General features: G+C 42.5%; 1 protein-coding gene across 4 annotated transcripts in view; it reads left to right on the top strand.

The window, feature by feature from the left end:
• The first annotated feature begins 20087 nt into the window (after positions 1 to 20087).
• The window catches only part of pde4dip (phosphodiesterase 4D interacting protein), a 39172-nt gene continuing 35588 nt past the window's right edge, over positions 20088 to 23671 (top strand). For 2 of the 4 annotated variants that reach the window (XM_061239866.1, XM_061239867.1), the window contains exon 1: positions 20088 to 22365. In XM_061239866.1, coding sequence (XP_061095850.1) covers positions 21181 to 22365 — 1185 coding nt within the window. In that variant the 5' untranslated portion in view covers positions 20088 to 21180. The remainder of the gene's footprint in view (positions 22366 to 23671) is intronic. The other 2 variants (XM_061239864.1, XM_061239865.1) reach the window with 1 other exon arrangement.

The raw sequence follows: 23671 nt of genomic DNA, 5'->3' as shown, positions 1-23671 counted from the left end.
CTTTTCATTCACCCATTCATACGCACACTCACACACCGACGGCGATTGGCTGCCATGCAAGGCACCAACCGGCTCGTCAGGAGCATTTGGGGGTTAGGTGTCTTGCTCAGGGACACTTCGACACAGCCCGGGCGGGGGATCGAACTGGCAACCCTCCGACTGCCAGACGACTGCTCTTACTGCCTGAGCCATGTCGCCCCATATGTGTATAAGCACCAGCTAGGGTCACAGATTGCAGGTGTATCCTAAAGAGTTAACTGTGATTCAGTACAGGAGTGAACCCATGTTGTGTACAGAGCAGTAAGATAAAATTAAGGTACTTTGTTGGAACAAAAACCAGTGCGTAGATCGGCTCTCAAGGACTGTAACAGGAGTTGTGCACCCCTGCTTCATGAGAATTTAACTGCACCCATAGCAGTCACAGTAGCCAGGAGGGCAAATGACTCAAGGAAATGCAAGCCGTCATTTGACTGCAAACAGTTAATCGGCTGTAATTGTTGCATGATTGATGACATGACGCACACACACACACACATACACACAGGGAATGCCTGGCTTAGGTTACGCCCACCAAGGCTAAAGTGAGAAAAGAGGGATTATATACCTTTAAAATATGAGAAAGCAGTACATGAAAGGAGGAAGAATGATGTCCAAGGAAAGCAGTCTCTCTGGAGTAGTAGGCTGAACCAGACTGTAATCATTATGAGGCAAGGCTGCTGTGAATTGTTCATCTATCACTGGTGTTAGAAATTCCATCAGTAATCTGTTATCTTCGTTTTTCCCCCAACCTGCGCATTTAAACTGTCAGCTGCCCCTTGATATATATACAGCAGCGTAAACCTCTGTAAGGTATCTGTCAGTGAAAGGGGTGACTCATATTCCTAAAAATGAGCCTCACCGTATTCCTGTCCCTGCCTTCATTATGCTTTCTCATTTAGTTTTACTGTACTTTTGAAGTTTTTTGATGTTCCCAACAATAACACGTGCAACCGAATACTCAGCTATCAACATACCAGCGTGTCACGCAAATTCAGAATTTTGTTTTCGCTTGCATCAGTTTTCCACTGTAGAGATGAGGGATAAGTCTGATGTTGTTTTTCTGGTTGTTCTGGAGTGGGGATTTGGATGTGCTGTTGGCGGTGACCACAGTGATGCTGGCCAGCATGGTGGAAAAGTTCCTGACAAGAGCCTGGCAGAGCAAGCTAGCCCACACTGCCCCAGGTCCACACGCCATTGGCACCCAATACAAACCCTCATCTGGAAGTGATTTGGGCTGAGAGATGAGGGGAAGGGAGAACACAGCTTGCTGAGGGAGAGGAACAGAATTCGGGGAAAAAAGTATCTGACATAACAGTTTGCCATGGATACAGTCACTATGGTTACAGTCTTCTGAAGTAACTGACAAGACTGCACTGGTTCCAAGAAATCTCTGGTGACAGACAAGCTAAAGACTCCGTGTGTTTGTCTTCATGAACTATATACTCAATCTTGATAGTGATAAAAAACATATCTTCCCCCCAAGCTGATATTTGTCATTTCATATCTCTACTAAGGTTGTCCCAGAGAATACTAACAAATATATTTTTAGTTAAAGGTTGGTGAAAAGCTATCTATCCATTCAGGTGAAAATGTGGCGGCATTTGGTGGAAAAGTGAAAGCTTTCTCACTGACAAGAACATAGCCAGGTTATATGTGGGTAAAACCAGGGCTGTATTAGGGTTATATAGTTTGTTCTTCTCTCAACATGTTTGTACATTTTGAGGTTGATTTACATCCCTGTAATTACTGAACAAATGGTGTGTGGCAATTTTGTTTGTCGAGCAGCATTTTACATCCCTTTATTTAATTTATGCAATGTAAGACGTCTGTTTTTTGGATTTGTTATAGCTATTTCTGATACAGTGTGTCTTATAAGTAATAATAAATAATCCTAAATAATCCCACTAAACATGAAAAGCTCCTATTTAAGAATATTTTACACCTTATTTTAATTCTCGGATTTAAACTGTGGTTGACATGAAAACCAGCTTACGCAGGGGAGCCCCAGGACAAGGTTTGGCTAAACTTAATGTATGCCACTAGATATTTACTGATTGGTAAAACAATTTTCTGTTTACAACATCCCTACCCATTAACATTAACAGTACCATCTTAAAACTATTTGTAAAAATGTATTCCTTGTAACAGTGCAAATTTCCTGCAATCACCAGATCTACAGCATTGTAACATAAGAAAGATACAGTGAACGAGACTAAGCCTGTAAATGCGCAACATCTTAAGTGTACTTTGGGAAGTGTATGAACGCTGGCTGGAGTAGTGTTTCCCCTCTCAGGAGTGTAATTGATTTTCCATTGTTTCCTGAGACATTTCCTGTAATGGATCTTGTTTTTATCCGAGAGAATATGATATCAGCAAATGCCCAACTGTACGCATGGATTGTATGTAAAATAATATAAGTCGCTCTGGATAAGCCTGCTGAATGCCGAAAGCGTAATATAAATATAATATAATAATGGACTGCACATTATATTCAATGTGAAATAGTTATTTCCAATGAAAGTGTCTCATCCAGAAAACTATTCATCTTTTTCCAGGTCTGGTAACATGCACTGTGCAGTTAAAGGATTTCATAATGAAGTGAACTGTATTTTTCCAAACAAGTTGTAATGGGATATTCAGGTTGGGATTATGCATTGATCTTCCCAGTGGTTTTTGTGTAGACAGGACTGGAATATGGTGCAGTCAAGACTGATGGCGGCACATGATCAGTATGTTGAGAGAAGCAGAGCATTTTGTCCAAAATTTCATTTAAGTTGTAGAGATATTCACAACATATTACAACACTGATTAACTCCAAAACAAGCCAGGCTTTCTGTCAACCACCTCACAGGTTTCTGAAGGTTGTCAGGATTTTTGATTCTAAGCATGTATGCAGACGCAACATGGCAACCCTCCCATTCAACTCAGTTGCAAGCATAAATCATTTGTACATGAAAATTACACTTCAATGTCACTGGGTGAAATATTTACAAATCATACTCCAAAGGCAAAAGGATACTCTTCCATTTCAACCAACTCTGCCGAGAATTATACATCTCTTTCTGCGGACATGTTTTCACCAAGAGCTGTCATTGATGACAGAAAAGACTGTTAAACAACTGGCTGTATTATTAAACTGTTCACATTTTTCACATGAACATTTCAAAATATGGCTGTATCCACAGTCCTTTCTAATCAGGCTGAATTTAACATTCAGCGTGTTGCTAACATCACTGTCTGTCATTGTGATTAATTTGTGGCATTTGCTTTATCAAGGTAGTTTGTTGCTGTACTGCAGTCAGGGTCGTTTGGCATCTGGCTTGATAAAAAGGCTATTGACCTCTTGTTGGCAGAGGACTGAAGTGAGAAAACAAGATGGCGGGTGACAACTGGTGGGGGGCCTGACATGGCACACACTTATAGGCCGAGATGGAGAGAGAGAATTACAAGCTTGTTTTGTCTCCTAAATCAAGCCTGTTGGTTGCAGCTCCAACTGGCGAGGTTAAAGCCCAGCCATCGTCACCCACAGCTCCCCCTCACGGAAGTGTAGGAGCGCGCTCAGAAGCAAATGGAATGGGAAAATGGAAAAGACATTCCAAGCAGCCGTATTTATTTAATCAAGGCTTCGTACAAATTTTCTCAAGCATTTCTCTCCTGATTGAATCCAGAAGGCCAGTAGTACAAAGTCATATCATTCTGCTTTTCTTTTCATTCATGAATTTTACTGAATGGCAGGAAACAGGTTACTCACAGTAAGTGAAACCTTTGTGTCTTTTACCCTCAGTTCACCGGTCTCTCCTGCACAGAAAACGATCGTCCCCAGAAAGAGCTGAAGCACAGAATGCAAACATTTCACTTATCAGTTGCAATCCAGAATAACCCATGGAACTTAAGTTGCCAATATAACAAAAGCAGAGACTAAATCAAGCAAGCTAAAAGTACTTATGGATTTGCTTTGCCTTTACCTTAAAGACGTGCCTTTGAGACATTTGCAAGTATGATGTTTTAGCCCTGGCAGCAGTCTAAGTAAAGCCCAGATGCCATCCTACTGTAAAATCCAGCTATGCCCGCTTGACCAGCTTGACAGTTGAGCTGGTCCAGCTGGTTGTAAAGCTGGTCTAGCTGGGTATAAGCTGGTGAACCAGATAGGGTGGCCTGTAGCATAGTGGTTAAGGTACATGACTGGGACCCGCAAGGTCGGTGGTTTGATCCCCCATGTAGCCACAATCCTGCATTGCTCCAGGAGAGGATTGTCCCCTGCTTAGTCTAATCAACTGTGCGTCGCTCTGGATAAGAGCATCTGCCAAATGCCATTCATTTCATGTAATGTAATGGCCAGCTGGTCATAAACCTGGTCTAGCTGGGTATGAGCTGGTCAATCAGCTGGTGCTGATAGCTTGTCGGTTTCAAAACATAGCTTGAGCTGGTGAAACCATGTCTGATCTGCTTAAAAACCTAGCTTTTGTTAGCAGTTTTTTCAGCAGGGCAGTGATGCACCCCTGCATTGAAGTGGCATTTTACATTTACCGCCTGATGATGGAGACAGCTGTTAGCCCTGTAGAGCAGTGCTTTATGACCACGTGGGACACACGTCTCCTCCCTCGGCCAAGACATCATGTGACACTGTGTCTCCTGTGAGAGCGGCTCTGGTCTATAATTCCAGAACTCGGGTCGGGATTTACGGGAAAGCCCAGACGCCTCTGTAAAAATAGCCAGAGCCAGCACTGTGTTCCCGCCTTCCTGTCTCCCATTTCCACAGAGAACTCTCGGTTTGTGGAGTAACAGTGCCCTCCTCTGATTAATCTTTCCAGAATTTAACATCAGCGTCTTTCCTCCCCTGTGTGTTTTTAAATAGTTTAGATGGTATATCAGTTGTGAATAAATAACTCTGAAAATGTTTGGGGTTTGAGGATGACTTGCTGACCTGCAAGACTGTAAGCAATAAACCCATGAAGTATTTATTTGTTCTGTGTTGTCTGTAATGTAATGTGACATATTTCAGTAGTACTGCTGTAAACAGTTTGACTTGCCTGCTGAGCACATCGCTAGTGAGGAGCAGTTTGTAGTTTGTAGTCCCATTCTCCCACATCTGTGAGGTCAGGGGCTTCAGTATTTGTTTTGTATACTTCTACAATGATGCTGAATATGACTCCTCAGGCAGCTGAGATTATTTGGGTTGTATTTCATGCCAATACGTTCGCCTATTCTGTAAACTTTGCAAAAATGGTGCAGTCTGCAGTCCACATTACTTTTAGGAGATATTGTCTAACCAATCACACCAAATTGAATGCAGTGATTCAAACCAGCAAGCACTTTTCTGAATCACCTTTTCCAAATCAGACCAATGTCCAAACTGACACATTCCTGGTGTGCCTGTCACTGCAACAGGGGGTTTTGAGTAGTAAGGCAGGATCTGGATCGTACAGTATTAACACTGGGGCCATTTCAGCTCTGCAAAGTCACACAACACAACTGCACTGAACACTTTGGCTGTCTGAATTATTCCTTTACGACTGCAGCTCAACGACTTTACTTTTAAGGAATTCCTAGGCTGTTTCTGCAAGATTATTGCATGCAACAGCTGTACTAAAGCTTCTGTAGTTTTACAGTGAAAACATCTGTGTTTATGTAATAGTCCAGATTAATTGTTGGTAAAGTTGATATTCAGTTAGATAGATATTTCTGACCAACTGAAACAATATTAATTGTTATAGTATTTCTAGTGAAATTTCTCAGAATTACTCTGCTCTCAGTGTTTATTTTCCTCCAACCCTATCAATTTCTAATCTTGTCCCCTTGGATGGGTTACTGGACCCTGAATGAGTTACTGGGCCCTGGATGGGTGACTGGACCCTGGATGAGTTACTGGGCCCCGGTTGGGTGACTGGACCCTGGATGAGTTACTGGGCCCTGGTTGGGTTACTGGGCCCTGAATAGGGGACTGCGCCCTGGTTGGGTAACTGGGCCCTGGATTGGTGACTGGGCCCTCAATAGGTAACTGGGCCCTGTATGGGTTACTGGGTCTTAGATGGGTTACTGGGCTCTGGATGTTCCTAAGCTGTGGCCTGGTCTCAGCTGTGTCTCCCATATCTCCCTCTGCTAGTCTGAAGCCCAGAAGTCAGTCTCAACCCAGTGAAGCCCTGTCTCCCGTTACACCTACCAGAGCCACAGGGCTCCTCTGAGGAGCAGCTGTGTTTGCCAGCTCCTGGGAGGATCACTGGGGAAAGAGAGAGAAGCAGTAGCCTCTTGCATTGGCCTACTCCCTTGCTCTCTCCCTCCCTTTCCTCTTTCGCTCTCTCCTGATCGTGGACTGGGATCAGCTTACACACCACTTGCGCCTGCTATCCCTTAGACTACACTCCTGCCTGCCAGAGAATTCTTGGAATACCTTCCTAAACTAAAAAAAGGAACCAGCCCCCCCCTCCCCCCTCCCCTCCCATCCAGCAGAGAGCAGACCATGGAGAGAGAGAGGGGGCAGAACTTTTGAGTAGAAGGGGCCCAAGCCCTCTGTGTCATGTGTCACTTCAGACCACCGTGTTTACTGATGTTGTCATAGGCTTCAGCAACCTTTTTGTTTTTGTTTTTGATTATTTTAGTTTTGTTAAACTTGCCTGTGCTGCTATGCTGCGGGACTGAGGGGGCTTCCAAGATGCCCCCCTGGAAAGACCTGTGATGTCTAACTACTACCGCACTCTATCGCAGCACCTCAATGACCTGAAGAAAGAGAACTTCAGCCTCAAGCTCCGCATCTACTTCCTGGAGGAGAGGATCCAGCAGAAGCATGAGCACGCCAGAGAGGACGTGTACAAGACGGTGAGTCACTGAGCACGGAGCTGGCTGTGTCCGGAGGTTGTGTGTTTGTGTGTGTGTGTGTATGTGTGTGTGTGCAGAGGTGGAAGGTCCAGGTGTCCAGGGGAAAGTAAAAATGCAGCCATGTTTTTCTCCCACCTATCACCAATCAGTTCCTACCTCTCGGCTGAAGATTCTTGCTAATTAGCAAATGCAAGTGGAACAAAAAACTGTGGAGGACATTTACTGGATTCTCCGCCTCTTTGTGTGTGTCTGCGTGTGTATGTGGGTATGCTTGTGTTTGTGTGTGTGTGCATATGCTGGTCCTTGACATGGTGTGAGAGATGCTTCATTATGCTGAGAGGGCTGTACATTCAAGCTTATAATGATGCAGTCAACAACAGTTTTTCTCCATGTTTACTGCAAGGAATTCATTTCTAATTGCCATGATATTAGAGTATGTTTATGATGGACATTTTATATGACAATAATACAGGTTGTCAGAGTGGTTTTTTTAAGGTTGAGAATGTGCAATCCTAGATGGGATTTTTTTGATCTCCATTACATTTTTGGGAGACATTTATGTTGTATGATTCTTGCTTTTGTCTTATGTATTAATCGATCACACTTATATAAGGCACTTTTGCAGTAGACTGGATCAGTTGCTCTTTGTAGGTGATATTCATGCATATGGATGGCAGATTTCAGGTCTCTGCATATTAAACATTACCCAAATTTTCCTGCTACAGTATGGAGTGAGGTGCTCTGACCCTAAAGATTTTTGCTAATATCGTTTCATTTATTCTATAATATTACATTATCTGCATTTATCAAGTTGAATGTGAGCTATTTTGGTATAAACAGTATGAAAGTTATGTTTACTCATGATATTTGGATGAATCTGCAAAGTAAATACTGCAAGGTTTATTGGTAAAAGAAATGATCACTCTCAGGAGTGATTTATCATTTTCAGAAGATGCTTCATTAGTGGCAGTATCTGCGTGCCGTTTGTGCATTATTGTTGCATCAAAATATATCAGTCACTCGCATTGTGGAGCCTGCCAAATGCAGCTGCAAATTTATTTGCAAACCACACTGAATTGTGGATAAAGTATGTGTTAATTTGATGATTGTGGCTTATATGCAGCTGCTGTTCATGGATGTCATCCAATTATAGCATACACAATCCCCACAAACACAATGGATCATAGATACTTCATTCATGCTCGTAATGTAATTAGTGGTATTTTGTGCAGTGAGCTATACCACTCATTATATTTGATTCAATGACCTTTTATAAGGTTATTTTTTCTGCGTTCTGAATGTATTTATCTATGACACTTAATGTATTTATGACACTGTTAGAACCTCACTTTGCCTTCTGATGGGACCATGCTCAGACCCTTCCCACATATCTCCCTTATGTTGTCCAAGGTTATGGACATTTTACAAAGCCATTGAAAGAATACAATCATGGACACACACAATGGCTTGTTGGTATGTCTAACGCCCGTGATAAATACAGTGAAGTCACTGTGCAGATTAAGGCTGTCGGGGAATACACAGAGTACAGAAGAGCTTGCTTCCTTTAAGAGGAGCTAAATATACATGAACAAATGGCTGCCTACACTGAGGAGAGAGGGGGGAGGGTCAGTATTAATATGAAAGCATGTGCATAATATAAATATATTTTAAATGTGTTAAAGCTAATGGATTTACCTGGTCACCCTAGGTAAAAAAAAAACAAAAAAAAAAACACGGAAATTCATATTATTTCATTATTTATTAACCTTTATTTATACAGGGTAGGTTTACTGAGCACACCTGCACTCTTGCTGCAACGCCCTGTTAATGCCCCCCCCCCTCGATTGTGCCAGTCCGTACCCTCAGTTTAATAAACCATACACTCAATTTGCCAATCTGTGCCCTTGGTATTGCAAACCGCATACGCAGATTGCTAAATGGTTTGCAAAGCTTGGGGTATGGATTGGGAAACCAAGCGCATGTTTTACAAAACTGAGTTTGCGGATTTCAAAACGAAGAGTACTGATTTTCACATGTAAATATTTCTTTTTACCTAGGGTGACTAACATTGCTATTAAATGGGACTTAAAAATTCCAAAGCTTCATATCACAAAACTATACTATCTATGGATGGAACCTTATAATTGCCAGCTCTCAATTTAACAAGCAATTTCTTTGCTCAAATGCATAATGTAGTATTTTTTTACTCTCTCATCATGAAGTCAAATTACAACGCATGCAGACAATGCAGGTTTACTGTCTAATGTTAAGGTATGAAGAGAATACTGTCCAATCTTACTGGCTAACTCTATTTATGACTGACCTTGTGAGTATCTTTATCTGGGTTACAAACGAATGCCATGCTCACTGACTGTAATTTGACTGGAATGGGGGCAGGGAGGGGGTTGCACATTGACCTTAATATGCAGTTATTCTCACTGATGAAACCGCCACAGGCTGGTTCAGTGTGGATCTCAGTGTTTGCAGGTTGCTGTGTGTATGTACAGTAACACTGGTGCCTCTCTACAGGAGAGCGGTTAAAGCCAGGCATCTGTGAAGAGCCAGCCAATCAGGTTTAAATTCCCCCATGGGCAACGCAAGTTAAAAGTGTCTCAGTTGCTATGGGTAAAGGGGGTATATACAACAGGTGGCCGGACCGTGTCCCATTTTTAGGTTCCATGAGTTTAGTGTGGCGCCAACAGCTTTATTTCAATGCTTAGAAGTGTGCTTTTAATTTTTGAGAATGTGGTATTTGAAGTCTGTGCCTGGATATTGCTGGTCTGTAATGAAAATAAATATTAGCAGTCACCTCCATAATTTGGCCAATTATTTATACGCTATTTTATGTCTTGAACCAAACTCCCAAACATTCATTAGATTGGGCATGTATGTTTCACAATAAATCTTTTTGGGCCAAATCATTTCTTACATTTCAAGTGACATTATTTGGCATTGTACAAATATGATTACCAGCCCAGATATGATTATGAAGTGAGTTATACCTCAATTTTGTATGTATTTCCCATGCAAAATGTGATTGATTTGATTATAGATACATGCTACTGCTAGTCAATGTTTTATGAATCACAAGATAATTTTCCATTACTAAATTGCGTCAGATAGCTCTTGCATGTTAAATGTAGTGACACAAAATATTGCATTGACAGCCATTTGTGTGAAGTGTCTAATCAGCATAGCATCTGTAAATTCAAGGGTAACTTTGTTTTGTGAAGATGGGTCAAATGTTAGAAATAGTCTAGATTTGTCCTTTTATGCACTAATAGCAATGGCTGATATGTATTGGAAGTATGTATTCTCATTGGGAAAAAGTAACATGTATTTATTTTGTCAAAGTAAAGAACAAATATTGATTGAATCCAGGCTGTAGAGTAATCAAGTTGAAAGAATGTTCCATAGGGTCAGGTAATAGGCTGGACAAAGGGAGTAAGAAACACTGGAGTTGTTTGGTTGATCCAAAGAGCAAGGCACTGTTCGTGCGAGTGATCCATATACACAAATCGCCCGGGGCAACACAGATATGTCAGAAAGTTCAATGGAAAATGCAGTCCCATCTCCTCACCATGCCTATTGATGTGTGGTACTGGGACAGAAATGTTTGCACAAATCCACTCGCTGCAGAAGCCCACCAAGCCTGAGCTGTGTGTGGACCCCTAGGGTCGAAAGATCAATAAAAATCCTGCTGCTGACGCAGATGTCTGTTGGCGCAGGTAAACAAGGTGAAATTACAGGCCTCAGCTGCCACAGTCCGCACTCCTGAGAGTCCTGGCCTACATTCCAGCCAGCTAAATTTAAAAGTGATGACACGAGAGAAGGACGTTCCACGCTGGTGTCGAGTGACATTCTGCAGTGCGGGACCCCCTCCTCCATTAACGAATAAAGCTATGGACACGGGTGTCCTCCGTGCATAGAGCTGTGGTCTTCTGACAGGTCGAGCAAAAAGGCTCAAGGGACTTCAAAAAGGCCAGACAAGGAATGTGTGCACATGTACTGTGCTACTGGGGCATACACTCTATGGTAAATCACAAAATCAAGTCTTGGTGGCCTTGTGTGTAATGTTGAACATCTCCCCTCCCTTCCTGATGAACAAAAAATGAAAGCCATGTTTTAGGAGTATGGTACAGGTTGTGCAGAGATTTCTGGAGTTTATGTCCCTTTTCAGTTTTTTTTCTTTTCTTTTTTTGGCCCAGTGTTAAAATGATCTATGATCCATTCCTGTCTTGAAGCATGTTCTCAGTACACATAATCTCAAGTGGTTTCTCAAAATTGTTTTTGCAGTTATTTGATCTACTTCCTTTTCAGTGTTTTGCTCCAGGAATTATACACTCCCTCTCTCTGTAAATTGTAATATTGAGGGCATAACTCAAAATCTTGCTCGTTAAAGAACAGACAAAATACCCTGGGGGACAGAAATAGAAATTTGGCATTGCGAAATTTGCCACCTTGTTATGTCAGCAAGGGCAAAAGGTTTATCCATGCTCAGGGTGTGAATTGTGAACAAAATCCTGTCAAATGTATTTTAAAAACAGAATATTGTTGTGAGTGGCTGTTTTAATTGTCTGTACTGTTGTCAGTTTGTGTATTCTGCAAGAATTACTATTCTACAAGAATACATTTCACAGTGCAGTTGTTTCTTTCTCTGATTTCAGAACATTGAGTTGAAGGTGGAGGTGGAAAGCTTGAAGCAAGATCTACAGGAGAAGCAGCAGTTTCTTGACAAGGCTCTGTAAGTCTCTCATATCTGTGTGCACGTGCAAGTCACGTTGAAATTTGTGCCTCTAGACATCAAGCGGGAGGAGGTTCTGCTTTAATATAAACAGGTTTCACTAGCACGGCAGCATTCATTACAGATGGGTAGAGATTTAATCCTACCTTCTCACACTTTTGAAAAAGACTTCAGTATTTTAGGATCCTTTATGAACCTGCCGCTGGGTAATGAAGTGGCATTTTCCTAAATCCACATTCACAGACGAGTAATAATCAGTATATTGGCTCCTAGAAAACAGATCCTGACATTCCTGGTGCTCACATTCCAAAGAGCAGCTGCAGGGAGACTCGGTGCCGGTGTTCATTCCAGTGTTTCGACTTGCCAAATACAAAAGGGCAGAGTTAATATCTGTGCATGCCTATCCTGGATTAAATATCATCACCTTTCCAAGCGAAAAGCAAGCCCCAAATGGAGTCTCATGGCGGTGTGAACCGGACAGGGTGAAGGTATGGGAGTAACAGGGTGTGTGTGGTTTAATTGCTGGCTGAGGGACAATGGAAGCCCCACCTCTGGCTCATTCTTGATGATCTTGACATGTTGATCCCCTGCTCAAGACTGTCTGGTCTCAGACTTGGTTGTGGAGAATCTGGAATCACTTCATATAAATTCAGCAATGACCGACCTGTATCAATTTCCAAAGTGCCAGAATGGAGGAATGACACATTAATTTCCAAAAAGCCAGAATAGAGGAATCCCCCATTAATTTCCACAGAGCCAAAATGGAGGAATCCCCCATTAATTTCCTAAGAGCCAAAATGGAGGAACCACCCACTAATTTCCAAAGAGTATTGATTAAATCCAGGGAATCACTCTTTCATATACCTTCTATATAAATGAGCAAATTGTTCATAGCCCAATTTAGTGTTTGTTTACTCCATATTGAAACCTGAAAATGACTTCGGACTGCTGTATTTAAACCTGGTACCACAGTGATTCCTTATCAAAAGGTCAATGGATTACTTTTGGGACAGCTTAAATTTACCAGCTTCCGTTTTGATGTCAGTGACCTCATAATGTTGGATGTGTCATGGACAGATTTTATAGATTTTATAATTGGGTCAGGTCCTGTTTAGCCAGCCTCACTCAACACTCAGTTTACTGGTCTGCTCTGAGTCAATTGAGCCCCAGTGCTGCTGTGCTGCATCCATGAGCTGGAGGTGTATGCAGCAGTGTATGCAGCAGCACAGAGATGAGTTTACTCCCATGGTCCAGGGCCTCTCATCATCCAAAGACATGTCCCTCACCGGGCCCTGTGCCCCACCAGCCTCAGGCCGTTTGAAAGGGCTCCATGACTCTGTGTCCTGCCTCTCCAAAAGGACACAAGTCAGGGTGTCTAGGGTCCATGCAAGCTTAGCTCTCTCAGATACAAAATAAACAAGACATCTGATCTGAGCCCCAGTCATGGTCAAAACATGGCCCGTGTAGAGACGCGGGGGCCCGGGGCAGGTGGAGTTTTGGAGTCTCCAGGACCCAGTCTGAACGATTATTGGATGTTGTTGAGTGAACTCACTGACAGATGTGCAGACACTAAAAAGGTTATAGCAACAAAGGATGGAGGCCCATTACATTATCCCACAGGAAATGAAAAGCATGTCCTATTGACTATTCCCCTGGTAGCCTTATTGCTGTCTCTGTACAAGTAGTGGATAACGTATTCCAGCTTTATTCTGTTACAGTGAAGAAAGAGAAACCCTGCAACTTGGCTAGAATGTGTGAACATTTGGACACATTCAGCTTATATTTATTTGTCTGATAAAATTCACTAAAGGTCACTGCTAGCTCACTGCTTAGATGTGGTGTCAATATGATATCTCATTTTCCTCTCTCTTGAGCTGGGTAGCTTTACGCTTCCCCCTTAGTCCTGACCCCAGGATGACCTGAGCGAGCCCTCACCAATTAGCTCTGAATAAACATATGGTGCAAAAAAAGAGTTAAAACAGAGAAGCTGTTTGGTGTTTAAGTGACTTACCTTGCATTAATTATGTATGTTACTATTTAGTGGAATGAGGATTTGTATCCGAGAATAGTTATACATTTTTGAATTATTCAGTACAGGGCTGTACCCTATAAAGAAATCTCACTTGTTATCACACACAGCAGTGTTCACCTCAAGTTCACAATAATGCTCTATGGCTTCACCTGAATCCTACTGCTCCTCTTGTACTTTGATAGGACTACAGCAGACTGCCTGACCAATCACAATGAGGCAGAACTTCAGCGACAAAGCAAGGAGAGGCAGCAAGAGATTGACCATATGCAGGAGGTCCTGGAGGCCAAGATCCAGCTCCTGCAGGAGGTAAATATAATGTTGCAGAATTCTGACACTACCATGTACCCTAAGTTTACTTAGTTAGCTCTGATACTTGTACATTCTGACATTACATTGCAACATCTTCAATAAAAGAAAATGAGCATTGCCCAGAAAAGGACATTGAAGCATTGATACTGTACTGTTACTGTACTGTAAGTTACTCTACTCTGCACTTATTGAGGAAGCACTGGGGACACTGATGTTCACATTAAAATTTACATTTGAAACATTTACATAGGAACACCTCACTCTGAGATACTGTTAAAATGGACATTAACATATTGCTTTATCTTACTGTACATGGTATCACACAATGAATGTGCACTCTGAATACTGACATTAGTACACTGTAGGTAACACCATCGACACTCTTCTCTCACTCCATTTTGCTCCAGAGATTACATGCATTATTTAACTTAGAAGATGTCAATGGTGTGTGGCGAATGGCGACCTCATTTTATTATGCAAGAGGTCACATTATGATACACTGACGCCAGTGGCAGCACTCTACACAACCTCCCAGTGACTCCCGAGGGAGCATATATTGACGTAAAAGCACTCTGACCCCTGTTTCCCTGTGTCGCCAGGAAGCAAAGCTAGCCCAAGATGAGGCGGAGAGGATGGCCTGCCTGGCAGAGTCGCAGTCCCAGCTTTGTGCGACTCTGGAGAAGAGGATCAAAGACACCGCAGAGACGGAACCCAGTGGACCACTCCACCAGAAGGCTCTGGCTGAGAAGGACAGGTAAGGACACCGGGCCCGGGAGGAGAGATGTGCACTTCCATGAGCTCCTCAGACCCTGTAGTGCGGAGAAAAGACCACTAGCGTTCACTCAGACCCAGAGTGCCAGAACAGGACTTCACATGGTGCATGCAGAGCTCAGCACCATCTTAATGGCATCTGAATGTGGGGTGATGGGAACATGAGTGCAGTGGCTCCAGTCAATCAGAGTCTCATCCCAATACTCCTTACTCAATATAATGTCACACAGGTCTTTACAGTATGTAGGACTGAATAACCATTGGCCAGTCATCCCTTCCCCTGAAAAAGTTGTTTCATTGGATAAACCTAAACCTTTTACTTCAGTTTGTTATACCTATATGTTTTAGGTTTTCTCCGTTTTATTTTTTTAGGTTAATTTGGATGAACCTAGCATATATAGGTGTAGGTGTAAATTTTAGTTTATTCAATTAAGCTTTTTTCAGTGTAATCTGCCCCACATCAGAACTGATTATGGTCTAAATATCCCCTATGCATGTAAATGTGCATCATTTCTTTCTACAAGAGTAGGTCAAATATTTTTAGCATGCCTCACCGATAATAGGTTTGGACCGTAATAGGTATGACCATAAACCATTGTTGAACATGCATTCCTTTGTTCTGCAGAGTTATTGAGGAGCTGACCCAGACTCTGCACTCCAAAGAGGCCCTGATCAGCACGCTGTCGGGCGAGAAGGCGCACCTCCACCAGAGAGTGTGCGAGCTAAAGGACCAGGTGCAGGACCTCTCCGCCTCTCTCCAGCAGAAGGAGAGGGACTCCGAGGTACAGTAGGCCTGAGCCTCCTTGGTGTCTTTAGTGTGTCACTCAAGTCATTCCTATGAGACCTTCCTTCTCTCATAGCAAAATCTCTTCAATACACCTTACACACCCCATTCTCCCCACAACACAAGCACAAACCTCAGACACAATGTGGATTAGTCCATTCTTTTTCACTCTTCTCAACATGTTTCATATTCTGTGTTAGAAGTTTGCCAATGTCCAATGTTTCATTTCCTCCAGAGACTGGTGGAATGTATTGTAAACTCTGATCAATCTGTATGATTTTGTGAGAATGGTATATAATGCATACAGTATAACTGAGTGCGTTACAGTAAGAGCTAAGCAAGACGTGCTCCTTAGCCTCCTGACCTGAATTCTTGTCTGTCCTCACTAAACCACCAGTGAGTGACAGTTCTGTGAGAGACAGGAGGTTCTCACAGTGTTTTCATGTCTGAGTGACCTGCTATAATTGCAGCTGGAGTACAGGGCATACATGGAGTGGCTGGCATTAAAGCCAGACATTCCTGTGTTGGTGACAGTGGACCTAGATTCTCAGGGAGATTCATATTTCTGTTCTTATTTTTAAACTCATATACAGTATCTAGGTCAGTAGGACCATGGCATATGTGAGCTCACCTATTTTATTTTCAACAGAATTGCTGTGCAAGGGACAATAATAATAATATATTGTTTTAAACCACCCTTGGTGCTTTACTTGATTGTGTCAACCGGTAGCTAAACACTGTATTAAATATTACATTTTCATGTAATTATATTATTGTAATAACAGTTGGTGCATATTCTAGCATGCTTTCATTATATTAATTGCTTGTTGAGCTATGATAAATGAGTCATCGAAGTGTGAATGTTAACAACCCCTCTTCCTCTGAAAGTGATTATGTATATGTGAGTGAACAGAGCACCGGGTCTCCCTCTAACATCTCTCTCTTGCCTGCAGTTCTTCCAGGATGAGCTGGTTCGGGAGAAACGGCGTATTCAGCAGGAGATGCAGGTACGTGGCACTGGTTTTTTTGTTTTTTTGTTTGCCCTCACCCTGGCTTCACTGATGGTCAGAGCACGCCCCCTCCTGGAGCTACGCAATCTGCACACCAGAGAGGCGGAGCCTCAAAACACTCCCCACTCTCCACTGTCCACTGTCTATCACTAAGGCTTCCATTTTATTCCCTGTTCAACAACTGAAATTAGTTAGATGCAGATGACTCACAACAAAGCCACTGTGAACTTTTTCTCACCTCTGTCTCAGCTCTGTTATCTGTCTGCACCCTCATCAGTAACCCAAACAAACTCCCAGTGACCCTCTGCCCCCTCCCCCCTAAATTCATGCTTCAAGCTTGATTCACGCTTCCTCTTTTTCCAAATGTATGTCCTGGTCAATTTCTGTGATCGATTGTCCTGGATAGCATGGATATGAAATCAATCCAATGCTTGTGCAAAGCAACATTGCCCATATTTTCTTTGAATATACTTTTCAGAGATGAGCATACATACATATTCATACATTTACTGTATTGCTTTGTTGCATTGCATTTTGTGAATAATATCTATTGCTTGCCTAAATGCCTTCCTTCTTCATTTGTGATTGAGTATACATATTTTAGAGACCTCTTCTGTTTGTCAGTCATCACGTAAACCAATGACTCATGCTCTATTCCAATGTCATACTTGTTCTTCCAGTTCAGCTTTTGTTATTAGGGACAGTTTTTATGAAATTCTTCAAAAACACCCGCCTTTTATTTTTTTTGTGTCAGTCATCCTCTTCAAACATGCAAATATGACAAGCAGAAACATGTAGCTCACTTTCTGCCTTCTGGCAAACCTTTTTAACGTTTTAGCATAAAACATGCATCTGACTGCAAGCCAACTAATTACATGTTTCATGGCAGAGAACAAATTCAATTTCATATGCTATGAAATATGAATGAAGATATACATATACATATAGCCCGATTCGAGCTTATTAGAATGAACTTGGAAAAAGTATCTGCTTTATATATGTAGTTTTTACTCCTGGCTGTCAGGATACTGATTTGTCACTATGACGCACAGAATCACAACACAATAGTGGTGTTTTTCTTGTTGATATTTGTTGTGGGCATGACTATGCAAAAATTCTTGCAGGTTTGTTTTCCTTTTCAAATTCCAGTCCAGTTGAGCTACATCTTGCATCCCCCATAGCTATTCTTTTAAATTATATTTCTGATTTTCAAACTGAAATGAAATAACAGTACATCATAGGCAGATTTTAAACTGCTTTTGTTTCTCTGTATCTCTAGAGGTGGCATTTGCACATAGCATGGAAATGAGGTCTAATGTAATAACCACTGGTGAACCGCTGAGAATGTGTAAACCTGTACTTTCTAACACATTGGTTCTAAGTGACACATTACACCCTTCACCCATCACAGTTTGCACCTTCTTTTTAATTCCAAGGATCATTTTGCAATAGAAATCACTTAATTACTCACTAATTAATTAATTAATTAATGGCACTGTAATGGCACTTACAATGTGCAGATAAAATTCATAGACAAGGGAGACATGTAGAGTAAGAAAATAGTATCTGATGTCATTGTCTGAAAACAGTCATTTAAGCTATAAAGTTTTTTTTAAATAGGACCCACTGGATGATAATAAATTGGTTTAAGGAAGGTCGCAAAGTTCCAATACTTGAACTCTGTAACTCATTTAGTAATTTATTTTATTTTATTTTGGTCATGGTGTGGATTGACAGGGTTAAACACAGCTGGTTAGTTTATAACTAATATAAATACTGTATTATGGTCCAGCCAATTAATTGTCTTATTTATTCTTATGCTTACAAATCCATCAGTTCTCTGTAGAAATTAACATGCCTGTAATCATAATGTAATATTTGGTAAATATCACTGATTAGAATAAATCTTTTTTTTTTTTATCCCCATTATTGTTTAAAGCTGAACTAGCACCCTCCTTCTTTTGGCTGACTCTGGGAGCTTTGGTGACAGATTTGGAATAAACACACAAAGGTTTATTAATCTTGGATAGCACTGCAAAAGCAATGAAATATCAACATGCTAAGTGAATATAAGCAAATAGTCCTAGCATATGAAGGAGAACCACACATAAGATGAGATTTATGCACGAACGAAGGCTTTGGGCTAGCCTTTGGTGACAGAGGTTGTTTCAATATAGCCTGTAACAGTGACATTCTACTGTACACACTGCATGTTGTTTAGGTATCTAAAATTATTCGTTTTTTGTATTAATCCTTTCAGTGGCACATTCACAGATGCTAAACAAGTCTTTGGTTATGAGGTTTGTGCAGTATGGAAGCTAGCAAGGGAATGAGAAGACCCTGTGTTCCTGCTGAGCTCTCTTTTACCATTGAACAGCCACACTGTGCAAATTCATGACCATCTGTACCCTAGAGTGATTAACACCGGTATTGTCAAAAAAACAAAGAGGCCAAGGTTAAAAGGTGGTGCCTTTTTAAGTCCACTATTTTTTTCCTTTGGTTTCTCTTTTTGTTTCTCTTTTTGTTTTGTTTCCTTTGGTTCATTGCCGGCCTTCTTGCGTCGACACATGGTGTTTGGTCCGGGACTGACGTGTCTCTTCCATTCACTTGCGTGTCTTTGTAGTCACAGTAATTAGCCGCTGCCGTGCCAAGCCTTTGTGAAAAGGGGCTTTACTTACATCTCTGGGCACACCATGTGACTTTCAGAGATAGACGCCCCACCCCCCTTCCTGCTCACTCATCATTGGTCTGTATGGTTGAATGCCTGGGAACTACGGGGAATACTGGCCACAGGAGCAGTCTCTCACTGTTAGTCACTGAACTAACTTGACATGCATTTCAAAACAGAAATAATTTATGAGCATTAACAGTCACCTTATACATTTGGACCCCTGAGCGTCTGTGAAATATTCCACTTTAAGCTATTAAACAAAATGGACAATAATGTGTATATCATTGTGTTGCAGGCAGAATTACATTTACACACAGTGATGTGACATTCCATTTCTTGGGTGTCTCAAGCAGGTAGTTACTGCTCTGTACAGTATTAGTACAGCTAAAAAAGGACATGGTTCCTTGTGTTACTATGTGTCACATGCTGCATGACTTTATATATGATCCTATGAAATCAATTATACACTGATCAATACTCAGTCTACAAAATTGTTTTGGATTGTCTTGAGAATGCACATGCAGTTTTTGTATATTTATTATAATATCAATTTTTTTATCATTCTCACTTGACTTTCAGCAAGATGATGATTGATATCTTATTTTAAGCGTTTAATTTGTATTTATCAGTATTTCAGTGTGTGTGATTTTTCACAAAAATTGCAACTACGACATATAGCTACAACACAGGTAGCGTATTTACCAAAGGGAGCATGAACAGTGCCACCTCTTGACTTGGCTGTAAAAATTACAAGACTTTCTGTAATGAGGTTTCACTGTTTTTATAATTTAAAGTTATTTATTTCGTACAGCATTCCCTTATAATGAGTTGACGTGCATTGCCCTTAAAATTAGTTTATTTGTTATTAAAATATGTAAGGTTTCAATAGCATTCATGGAGAAATGACAGAATAGACACCCCTATTTTGCTAATGGTACATTCCGCAGTTGCGACGCTCTAGCTGCAGCCTTGCCACATCACTGCTGTCTGCTCAGTGGATTTGCCTGTTCGTGTGTTTGTTTGTTGGGCAGTCTCTTTATGTTCGCTGGTAAAATGTAATCGATGAAACCAGACTATTGATTGATGATGTTATATTTTCAGCGATTCAGCGATAAAGATCGCGTGGAATTCGCGGCTGTTTTAAGAGTCGCTTTGAAGGATTATCTGTGATGATAGGCTATTGCTGAGCAGCCGATCTTCACATGACAGCGCCTGGATGATGAAGACGGCGGCGTAAATTTCATCTATTGACAAATACAAGACAATGCGGGTGAAAGAACAGCTGGTTTTTATTCATCTAGAAATTCTATATCATATCAAGATCGTAGGCTTTATCTTATTGGATCAGGATTTCAGTTGACAGAATGGAAACGCAAATCAGAATAACCACATGCGGACTGTGCGTAGACAAGGACCCTAACATTATCATCCTTGCAAACATTTTACTTCCTGTATGAAAGAAGGTTTTGCTCCGTTTAATAGTTTACATCATTCTTTTGCACATGTATAGCTGATTTTAATGCCACCTCTACGTTACATCCTGTTACACTGCACAGCGTTATGACGGTTCGCTGACCGGAGCTTGCTGTTTGTTAGTCTGTACCCATCCTCAAGATTCAGTGATGATATTTTCTTTACGGACACGTCGCAACGGACCTACCAATTCTAACTTTTCCTGTACATCATATTTTGCCACCTATGTTGTATAGATAATGTGTTATTTTTGTATTTATTTTCCAGTTCGGCAGTAAACCCTGCATGTTAGTCTCCTTGCACTGAAAACAAAATTGCACATGAAATTGTATATTTTAGAGCATAGTCTATTTATTAATTTATGTAAGTTGTTTTTTTTTTTCATATTTATGCTGATTACCCAAAGTATAGTATTTTTGGAAAAGTAGCCGGCAGGTACTAGCCACTTCATCTCATTGCCCAATCCATAGCAAACCAACTTGAAAACAAGCCAACCCTGTTTAAGGTTGAGTGACAGTCAGACAATCAGATTGTATGAAGATGAAGGAGCTGTGTAGGATCTGTGCTCGCGAGCTATGCGGGAACCAGCGTCGCTGGATATTCCACCCGGCCTCCAAGTTGAACCTGCAGGTCCTGCTCTCCCACGCCCTGGGCAGGGAGCTGACCCGCGACGGCAAGGGCGAGTTCGCCTGCAGCAAGTGCACCTTCATGCTGGACCGCATGTACCGCTTTGACACGGTAATCGCCCGCGTGGAGGCCCTGTCCATCGAGCGCCTGCAGAAGCTGCTCCTGGAGAAGGACCGGCTCAGGCAGTGCATCGGCGGCCTGTACCGCAAGAACAACAGCGACGACCTCGCGGCCCGGACGGTCGCGGATAGCAAGGCCGCCGACTGCACCGTGGACATCTCCAGCCTGCACGACGCCAAGTACAGCGCCCTGCTCCAGGAAGACCTGACCTACTCGGTGTACGAGTCCTGGGCGGAGCACGAGGAGCAGACGGTGGAGTCGCACCACCACCACCACTGCCACATATCGGAGGCGTCGGGCCCGCACCGTTCCAGACGGTGCCGGGGCTGCGCGGCTCTGCGCGTAGCCGACTCGGACTACGAGGCCGTCTGCCGGGTGCCCAGGAAGCTGGCCAGGAGCACTTCCTGCGGGCCGTCCACCCGCTACTCGGCCAGCGGGCAGGGGAGCGTGTGCAGCGAGGAGCCTTCGGCGGCCGTCACTCTGGTGCCCGAGTCCCTGCCCACCACGTCCGAGAGCGACCGGACCCTCATGGACACCGACCCGGAGAGGGCGAGCGGCAGCTCCTCCATAGAGTCTCTGGACACGGCGGTGGACTCGAGCCAGCCGGCGGACAGGGACGGCAGGGAGGACCTGAGGTCTGAGTCGCTGTCGGAGGAGCACGTGTACCTGCGGGGCTCCGCCGGGAGACTGGAGCTGGCGCTGAGCCTGGCGAGGAGCTGCGAGTACAGGCCTGTGCAGAGCCCTCGCGGGAGCAAGCTGCCCGTGCTGCTGAAACCCGCCTCCCCCGAGAGCACCGCCTACTCGGAGCCGGGCCTCCGGACCCCATACAGCACTGGCTGCGACTCCTCCAGCGTCTGCTTCCCGGACCTGCCGACCCCGCGGGCCCAGCGGGACCTGCAGCTGGAGCTGGCCGAGCTGGAGGAGCTGTGGCAGGAGGCCTACGTGGAGTACCGGCCCTTTCGCTTCCGCCAGGTATCGGCCTCGGCTCCAGCCTTGCCGAACAACCCGCCATTTCTGCCAGACTGGAGTATTTGCACAAGCTGAGGTCTTAGAGCACCACGGTCATTCACCGTGATGATGGCCCTGAAGGTTATATGGCTGAAGACAGGAAGTTTGCATCATTGTTTTTTTATTTTTGTTTGTTTGTTTTCTTCTTTTGAATACAAGCCTGAATTCATAAATGGCTTAAAGGAGGGAGGTTAAATTATGGCTGCAATTATCATTATAATTACATAATTTTGACCATTATTATCAGTTATGTCATTACCAATTTACTTTATATTGGTGGCCGTAAATAATTACTGTATAAATATATCTTCAGTTGAGAAAGCACAGTGACAGGGAGTAACACCTATGATTTAAGTTCACAAGGCACTTCACCATCAGCTCCTTCTGTACCCACTCTGGGATGTAAGGATGTTGCAGTTGTAAATGTTATAGTAACATTAGTGTTGTCATGGTAGTAATTGTTATGAATAACACCATAGCTCAGGCCTTATTCCTCTCTCACTCACTTGCTCTCTGGCTGTCTCTTCCCAAGCTTCTATTGTTTTTTAATGTAAATACTGGTGCAATGATACATGGTCCCTCAGATATGTGTAGCTTCACTTAGAGCAGGGCTGCACAACAAGGGCTGAACCATTATAGTACTTTGAGGCAACTTCTGCTCTTAATTATTTAATTAGTTTGATCATACTGTATCTTGGTCATTTGTATCAGCAGCAAATACAGTCACAGACTGCAGGTATGTCCTAAAGATTTTACTGTGATCCAGTACAGCAGTGAACCAGTGTAATCTATAGAGCTGTCAGAAAACTAAAATGAAAGTAACTGGTTGGAACAAAAACCAGCACGCAGACTCCCCTCCAGGAGTTGTGCACCCCTGATTTAGAGTAATGAGTCATAATCACTTTGTCATACAGTTTGTTTTAAAGGGCCCAACAGTACAATAGCAGTCATATAGGAACACTGCAGTTTTAATTATTGAATTGGATATTCATTGAGCTAATACAACATTAGACGCTCATTACTTATTATTTAATCACTATTTATTGTAAGTGCATTGGGTAACCATACAATTACTCTGATCACAACATGACCCCAGATAGCCGCTCCCAAAGATCAACTAACCTGCAATATGTGTAGAACCACTTAATTATTAAACAGGTAACTTATTAAATTACATTTTAAATTATTAAATTACTAAGCCAAATAAAAGCCTTTAGGGTGCTGGATTCATAGGTGGATGCCTCCAACATCCCTGTTTCTCTTGATCAGA

The sequence above is a fragment of the Conger conger genome, chromosome 4 (assembly GCF_963514075.1).
Source record: "Conger conger chromosome 4, fConCon1.1, whole genome shotgun sequence".
In the NCBI taxonomy this organism is placed as follows: domain Eukaryota; kingdom Metazoa; phylum Chordata; class Actinopteri; order Anguilliformes; family Congridae; genus Conger; species Conger conger.
This window is presented reverse-complemented; position numbering and strand designations above follow the sequence as displayed.